The sequence below is a fragment of the Pecten maximus genome, unplaced genomic scaffold (genome assembly GCF_902652985.1).
Source record: "Pecten maximus unplaced genomic scaffold, xPecMax1.1, whole genome shotgun sequence".
NCBI lineage: Eukaryota > Metazoa > Mollusca > Bivalvia > Pectinida > Pectinidae > Pecten > Pecten maximus.
The window spans coordinates 16607-26087 of NW_022982631.1; the positions used below are offsets into that span (position 1 = coordinate 16607).

Genomic DNA, 9481 nt, shown 5'->3' on the forward strand with positions numbered 1-9481 from the left:
AAGTAAAAATATTGTATAATTCGGCTAGTGTTTCAAGTATTTCAAGTATGGCGTCAAATAATTATCAAGCATAGGCACTTCTTCCTGTGGTTAGAATAAATTCTGAATGTCATATCTGCACACACAGTCAAACACACACTGACTTGTAAACCACTGAGTGTGGTTTTGACATCAGAATAAAAGAATACACGTGATGGCTTGATTTTTCTCCATCAAAGCCTAAATAAATATAATCTTCAACTACACAACAAGAGCAAAAATGATCAGTATTTTTTTTTAATTCTTTAATCAGCAAATAAATCAGTATTTTCTAAAAGAATGGTGCTTTCCCGATACGTTTGGTATATATATAACACGAATTTCCATTTATAATGTAATACCTGTAAGTAAAACAAAGACGGAACATAAATGTAGGACAATGCATATCGAACAAAAACATAAAAGCTGTACTGTTTATTAGATCGCAACTCAGAAACGTATCACCTAAATTATAGTGAAATTTACTGTATTAGCTTTAATGAATAGACAAATGATTCCTTAAATACCAGATTTACTAGTACTAAATTTACACCTAGACTGACCACTAACCCCGAATTGCTCAGCTGAATTCTTATGCTTAATTATCTTCCCTTAGTTTGAAACTTGGAGACCTCCATTATAAAGCTCTATTTCATTTATGACTTTAATTTTCAGGGGGCCAGTCTAATCTACACCGAACCGAACTCCAGACATACACTATTAACCCCTTAGATTGATAGATTTCTGGGAAACGACCGGGTTATAACAAATTTATATAATTACAAAGAAACGCATATTTTCCGATGATTTCAAACTGCAACAAGAGCTGTTATGACATACCATTTTCTCTGAAATCGGTAGCGCCCGCTTCTCAGTTTCCACACTCGCCGTCATGCACAAAACCCAATTTGCTGTTAAATAGAAACATTGAACACAAACGTTACTACTGTATTTCATTTTAACTATACCGGAATCCAAAATGACAGTTCAAGTCAATCGATTGAGTTTTCTGATGCGTTGATGCATTACTATGCCTAACCCATATTGTCTGCTTTATCCTTGGGTATCATGAATACATATATTACTGAATAGTAAAAACATGCCCTCTGACCGATACTTTACAGAATGTTTACTGGCATTTCATTTCTTCGGCGTTATCGAATGTGATTCCATGCTCGGCGCAGACTTCGATCCCGTCGTTTGTGTCTGGTAAAGCATCCAGACATTTCTATAATGTAATTAACACTCTCAATACATATACATTTGTATATGTGAAGTATGCTATTGTTTTTAAAAGAAATGTATTATATATTTGAAAAAAGTAAAGGACGAAAATACAACAACAACAAAATGTATATCTATATATATTACCTCTAATTCAAATATATTAAACATTGCTAGATTGAAATAAAGAGTATTCTTGATGGGATATGTACACCAGCTTCAACCTGACGTTGAATAGAGCTACATTTATTATTATTATTATTTGTCACCTGTTTTATTGTGCTTTACAATATGGTTTATGAAGCATTTTTAACACTTGATAACTACCAATAATAGTAGAAATGACACCATTAAATCAAGTTACCTCAATGTTCTCACAAGTGTCATGGCCCTCTATTTCATCGCCTCTGAAATAAATAAGAAAGCATGATTTGACACAAGTAATATCATAATGACTGAAGGAAAAATGTTACAAGAAATATAGAATATTTACAAATACGGACATACCTGTATATACATGTATATGTAGCATGCTCTAATTATCCGCTATATTGCATGTGTATGCTCTTTATGACTCAGGTATTACATTGTACAACAACAGACACGCGTGATTTTTATGGAACAACAATATATATATATATAATTAAAAAGTAAATAATGTCCTTGTGATGGATATACATAGTAATAATAATAAAAAAACACAAACCAGAAAATCATAAGCGCTTTGAAATGCTTTGCGAGCAAGCTACATATATCGGCTTAATTTGGCCGACTTCAGGAGTCAGCGCAGTGAAAAAACGTGCCAAATCGAATTTGATTTTCTGAAATAATAACTGTATCCCTTTTCTACGATATCGGATTATCCTTTACAAACTATATACCCACGCGCACTGTAGTTCACAGAGGTTGCTGTAAGTCCCTTCGTCTCCACACCAGGGGTCATAGACGTCATCACAATCACACTGCACGTGTAATCACAATGTAAATTCTTATATATTCTTACCTCGTGTTGATCGTTTTCATTATCATCTCAATGTCATGTTATATGATTATTTCAAACTATTATTAATTTCTCTGAATTTAAGTATTGTAAAAGGACATCAGTGTAAATACAAAAAAAAATGAATTAAAATTAAAAACTGCAACAAACAACTGTTCTGTCATTTTATGACTCACCAAGATCAACAGTATGTGTGTACGCAATCCGATTTGTAGCATGGGACAATGCTATATATTTATCTTAAATGACTCAATAATATTATTTTTGTATTAGAAGTAATAGACATCAAAGTCAAAATGAGTACATATTCATGTTAACATCTTATATCCAATCCTTACTATTAGTGCATGTAATTCTTACCGAAGATCTTCCGCCAACAACGGCTATCGTTACCAATAGAGTAAGCAAACCAATGGACACCATGGCACTAAAACGTAAAATGTAATGTAAACCTTGTGGATTCCAGCTAATGCAATGAGATTCAGCGAATTGAAGTAGGAAACGTTTAGTAAAATGACCATTTCAAAGAGACGACAACAGCAATGGTTTATGTACTTACACGTGTAATCATTTAAGCAACGTATATATATTACAAGTGAACAAATGTTAAACGCACGTTACCTAGCATTGTTCGATGTAAATGTAAACATGTCGATTACTTATGACAGTAAATGTTACTCACGCTTGTTGACAGGATTCACCAACACGAACGATCGAGGAATAAAGTAAATACAGCCAAATAAGGTGGTTTTATAGCAAAAGGAGACTAAGCAGAGCCGATTGCAAAATACAGCAAAAATAATTCATATATTTTTGAGGTGAGTGTGTTTGTATATAATCAATCAAAAAAATATACCTGAAAGATAAGTTATAGCATTTTGACAGTTTATGGATTAATGTTTAGAAGGTTTTTAATGTTTTTATGTGGAAATATATTTTACATAAAAAAAGTAGTGTGGCACATTAGAGGGAAGAAACTGTAAAAAATGATAGTTCTGAATATTGGTGGTTTAAAGTTCTGCAGTTAACGCTTTTATTGTTAAATAAGGATTAAGGACAATCTGTTACTGAGGAAACAGCCTATGCAATATTTTATATATCCTCATTTGTTTGCGTTTGCTTCTTCTTACTGGATATTTATATGAACCTTAATTGAGTGTACCTGCTTCTACTTGGACACTGTCAGATTCTAAACGTTCTTTAGAATACTAAGTGCGATTATCCCATATAATTTGTGCATATTCTAAAATGTCTATTAATCTTTTTTCAATTATCTTTAATTTCAAAATAAGGAAGGAAGTTTAATCCACTTTTTCGTAAATATCAAGAATGTGTTGTTTCCACTTTGCATCATCTTTGAATGTAAGTGTAAGTGAATGTAAAATATAATGAGTGGATTTCTAGGAAACGAAGGCAAGTCCCTTTTATTGGAAATAAACAATTCCTATCAGACTGCAGAAAAAGAGATGGTGCGATGGATTTATGGGGAATAAATTGAAGCTGTAAAGCTATATTTGAAAAAGGAGAGTGTGCTACTTTGAAAGATAATTGCAGTTTACGAAAATATTTAGCGCCAGTCAGATTTAAAGATGATCCAGAGTTTTGCTGTTAATACTCTGTAAGTAATTAAATACATATGATGTATAATCGAATAATTCTTTTGGTTCATAGAAAAATTCCTATATCAATAGACAACTCGTACAGGTGTTTCATACTATGCATCAAACACCTGTTCGACTTGCCTACTATCATTGATAACAACGCAATATGAAAGTTAGGAAATTATTTTTATTTTGCACAATATTTATATCGTGTATGTGAAATAGTTTTTCTAACACCTTTTTTTTTAATTTGGCGCTGATTCAATTTCATTAATCATATTTTTATTAATTGATGCATAATCGCTGAAAGAGTATGGGAGTTAAAGAGGTGTCAGCAGCACGCCAAACAATTAAACATGCAATACTATCTTCTACTGAACAATAATCATTAAGGAAATTTGGTTAAAAACGTAACCCATAACTTAATGACTGACGGACTCATATAATCAATATCTCATAGTGCTGTTCTCGAAAAAAAGTCCATATTACAAGAGGTAATTATATAATTACCTTTTACTGACTACGCAGATTGCAGATTTCAAATTCTTCTTTCTTTTCCTTTTCATACTTCTACTATATAAATAAAACCAAAATAAACCATCTGCATTAATTTGTAGGAAAGAGATTAGATCAAACGTTTCCTCTCACCTGTCTTTCAGGTATTCTTTGTTTTTGATTTAATTTAAGTATGTATGTTATGAGTGTAGATCATGGACAGGCTGTGCTGACGTTTAAATATACCATCTGGTTTGTATTGATTAAGCCGCCTTTTTCAATTATCGGTCAATAAGTAACGAGGAAACAAGCTTTTGAAAGCTGAAAGTGTACGTATAAGATCTATATTCAAATACTTCGGTCTATTACCAATAGTAAGCAAATCTCTATCTAATTTTCACCATTTCTTCCAGTTTGTATATGCAGTTTGTTATCTATTTTAACGATATTTACAGGGAAAAGGTTATATTGAATACAGAACAGATAGTTTCGTTTTCTGCATAAACATCGATATCGCCAACGCCATTACCTATCTTAAAATGCCTAATGCCACCTCAAAGTAGACCTGTAGTATGATATTGATTATCTATGATCAACATGACCTATACCACATAAGGAAGTATACCTGTCGTAGCAGTTTGTACAATTATCAGTCTAGTCTCTAGCTGCAACACTTGGGATTGGAATGCGTTATGCACATATTGTGACCACATTTTAGCTGGTCGTATTTGGGTTGCACATTTCTATGACGTGCGAATAAAGAGACTTGCGAATTTCAAAGGCAGTTCTTAACGGAAGTAATTTCATTCTGCTCCACCATTCAATTCGACATGGGCGTTATGCAAAGACAGCGGTTAGGAATACGAGAAATTAGCGAGACAGTTACTGCTCCACAGACTCCGGTAGCACGGGCTATGTTTTACCTTAAATGTATCTGTAATATCGTGGACCTAACCGATCGAAACAACAATCTTCAGAAATTAACTTACTTCCGAAACTACCATCTATTGACAGAGGACGATGTTGATGCGCTAACGATGATAATAATATCTGTGAAACTAGGCGCACTTTTAGGTAAATGTCTGAAGAAATATGTGGAAGTTCCAACAACAAATTCTTTGAACTTGAAGACGTGAGGCAAAATATGGTCATTGTGAATGATGTCCGCATTGCTGGTCAGCGGTGACAAGTGATTAGGATAATGTTCTACAAAAGGGCTTGGATGGATCTATATTGCCTCAGTTCGTTGCGATGGTTACGTGACCGATTAGCTAGGCGGAAAGCGTTACTAGACGCCAGAAGACGCCAAGCGAATCCATCCCATCACACAACATCCAGCTACTGTGCTATTCTTTAAACTGATTTAATATGTACTGGAATATTACGACAAACTTTCCATTATATACGATGTGGTATTTTTATTCCGTCCATTAACTGGCTATTATTTAGGATTTCATTAGTTCCTTAATTCTAGCAGTTTATTAGTGACAGCATATATTTTGCTGCTATGGCATCTTACAACAAAGTATTAAACATTCGTGCAAAAGAAGTGGACTGCGAAACTGTAAGTGCGTCACTTTGTAACATTGCTGTACTTATCGTACCTGTGTGCACAGTAGTGGAACAACAATCAGTCAGATAAAATCTTAATTTAAAACAAATATTTATGATATTGTATAATACAAACTTAGCCATACCCATATAAATATGAATTTAAAGCGCAGTGTTGACATTATAGCATATGTGTGATTTGTAAAAAAAAAAAAAGTTGAGCAGAAGGTTAACATCACAACATTAAAAAAACGGTGTGTGTATATGCACTCTAAAACCTTGTAAAATTCGATTTTGTAAGGTTTTATAATGTGAATTAATGTTGGATTTTTTAATCTTGCTATTATTCATATATTTCATATGTTTCTCAAAATCCGAACACCTGTGTCCTCCATATGTTTGTAGTAATGTGTTCCTGCTCTTGATTTAGCATAATGTTGATACCAGCCTGTTTTGTGTTGTTAAACAGTGTTAAAATTAAGGTTTATTTTCAGTGACCACTAAAATGATATCAAGTATCGCATTCGAGATACAGCTAGGCCTACTGCACTACGAAGGTCATGTGCTCGGTGCTATCGGTAGTGTCAGTGTTCTGTCAGATCCTGTTTTCTAAACTGTCTGCATTGTACTGGCATCCTTAAAAGCACATAAAGCGGCTCTTCTACTTGTGTTGATATAGTTGATAACAATGTTACACCATTCACTAAATGAAAGTGTGTTCAAGTTTGAGGCGGTACAAAACTAGATCGCCAATGTAAACAGTGAATGTATTCACACGCCGGCAAGACAGTGATTCGTCTCTCAAACCAGTAGCACGCGACCCAAAATCCTCAACGGGACATGAAAAGGATCAGAGTTTACTAGTTTCATTGATGCGGAGCGAAAGGAAAATGTAAATATTGTACGATAGTGGAACATCAATCAATTGAAGGTAAATGTGTTTTGTTTTCTTGTGTTTTGATAAAAATGAGTGTTGCATCCTTTTTAGAACCCAAAAACAGGTGTTAGAGAATTTGTGTATCCCGAGTCGAGCCCGAGCTTTTGATATTTTCGTTTTTCTCCTTCATTACTGAATGGATTAAAGTGATTTTTTCTACCTAGATTTGATTTCATGTTTTAAATCAATCCGTGTAAGTGGATTTTCATAAAATGTATTTTAACGTCCTAAATCCACAATTTTTATTTTTCAGGGGGAGAATTTGTGTAGCCCGCAATCAAGCGTGACTATTCATGTTTTTTGCTAATTATTTCCGATACATGCTTTTATTTAGATATATTCCTAGATATAAACAACAAGTAAACATAGCTGATTTTTAAAAATATATATTTCAACATATATTTAATGTGACTTGGTGTCAAATGTTGACATTTTTGTAACCGCGCCGACGATCAACGAAATCGCCGTGTTTACTGAGGTTTCACCGAGCCCGTGCTAAGGGCAAATAACTCAAACGATCCCGAGCTTTGTAGAAATTTTAGCCATTCTGGTATAAGAATGTTTCCAGGCTCTGCGACGAGGACGCAGTTCTACAGACTGGAGTTACATTTGTATGAGTATTTTTTTTATTGTTATGATTGATCGACGTTTTGGTTGATCATTGTTTTTTATTACTTAAGATAGGAAACTACCGATTAGATTATAGGGAAACCATCGATGAAGTGTAATTATGAAACATAGTAGAGTCTGCTGACGGTCACATCTAAATTGTTTTTCTATCCTGTAACATCCTAATAAAGATGATGAAATATTAACCTGCAACTCCCTTACGTCACTCTGAGATAAAGAGTTGGTGTCATGTCACATCGGACAAAAATAATAAATATTTTGTCACACCCTCAGATGAAACATTGATGACTCGTCTCAACCTCAGGTGAAGAAATGTTATGTCATATCCTCAGATAAATTATCATGGACCTGTCAAATCAGGATAAATAATTGTTGTTCTGTCACATCTTTGGGGATAAGATAGAAAAGGTCCTCTCACACCCTTAGATAAATATTTTTTTCTGTCACACCTCCCAGATAAAGATATGTTGTTCTGCCAAACCCTCAAATAAAGAGTTGTTGTCCTGTTACATCCTAGATGAAGAATTGTCCTGTCACATGCTCAGGTAGAGAATCGCTGTGCGGTCACATCTACAGATAAAGAAGCGTTGTTTTTGTCACCTCTTCAGAAACAGGATTGTCCTGTCACAGCATCAGATTAAAATACATAAAGAAAAAAATGCATATCCTCGAATAAAGAATATCTTGTCATATCTGAGATGAGGATTTTTGTCATATCACATCTTAGATAGAGAATTGCCGTTTTGTCACAAACAACTGGACACTAGCGTACTCAAGTCGAAATATCGAACAATCAAAGTACCGCATGTCCTGAATTGTCTGATTTTGATGAAATTGGGTCTTCAGTTGTATTTTGACATTGCGAACCAACTGCGACTCGAATTTCTGTATCTGACAACTGATTGGTGACAAGGCTTTGCCTGATGTAGCCGAGAGTTAGTTCATAAGTAATGGAAGTTTTGAAGGACGTCTATCACAATGGCAACACCGGGTTGTTAAAATTTAGATAATGTATGCTTAAGCCGAAAATATGTATTGATACATATAATGTTCAATCATCTACTTATTTACACTGATACTCTCCATATGGTACTTGATGGTTGAAATTTAGTTAAGTATGTTTGTAATGGTATTTTACTGACAATACTAGATGATCATGTGACTGCTTTATTTCATGATTAAAATATAGGAAACATGGTCAACAGATGTTTTGTGTTTATTACGGAGCCATAGTTCACCCATCTACGAAAATATAAAGGATAAGCAATCTTTATAAGGCTGCAGATAAAATTTTAAAATTTGTATTAAATAATGTGTAATTCGATCTAATGCAGACGATAATCAAACGTTTACTTAGTTTACCAGATGTTTTCAAGTTGATATATGAAGTATGCAATTCATTTCAACATTTGCACTCTGTTTATAAATTACGTTACAGGACAAAGGTTACATACTGAAAAGATAGTTTCGTTTTCTATACAAAAAACGTTGTCGCCGATGTATCTATCTGTTTATAAGTGCCTAATGCCACCTCAAAGTGTGCATGTAGCATAATATTGGTTATCTATAATCAATATGATTTATACGAGACAAGGAAGTATACCAGCAACAACAGTTTGTCGTTATTGCAGGGTGTAACGCTGTCATTGAAGCTACATGCATACCTGTCACATCGGTTTGGGAAATGAACAGCAATATTTAAATTCGTTAGCTGCAACGTAGCTGCAACGGAAAGGAGAGGAATGTTTGAAGTACATAGTGTGGCCACATTTGGCTGGTCATATGTGCGTTGCACGTTTCAAGGACAGTGTCGAAAAAGCGACGTTAACATTTCAAAAGCCGCTCTTAAAGGCAGTAACCGCCCATACCAATCAATTCACAATGGCCGTTTTGCAAAGACAACAATTAGGAATCCGAGAGATTGGCCAAACAGTTACTTTTCCTCAGACTCCCGTCGCACGCGCTATGTTTTACCTAAAATGCATATGCGATGTCTTGGATCTCAGCGATGGGAACAGCAATATC

General features: G+C 34.3%; 1 protein-coding gene across 1 annotated transcript; it reads right to left on the minus strand.

Annotated features, from left to right (window-relative positions):
• Positions 1-262: 262 nt before the first annotated feature.
• Positions 263-2987, minus strand: LOC117320670 (serine protease inhibitor dipetalogastin-like). The gene is made up of 7 exons (XM_033875186.1): positions 2925-2987; positions 2603-2669; positions 2128-2204; positions 1607-1649; positions 1152-1246; positions 859-929; positions 263-380 (listed from the first exon to the last, which is right to left on the minus strand). Exons 2-6 carry the CDS (start codon positions 2663-2665, stop codon positions 890-892), a joined length of 318 nt encoding a protein of 105 aa, XP_033731077.1. The 5' UTR covers positions 2666-2669; positions 2925-2987; the 3' UTR covers positions 263-380; positions 859-889.
• Between the last annotated feature and the right edge of the window lie 6494 nt (positions 2988-9481).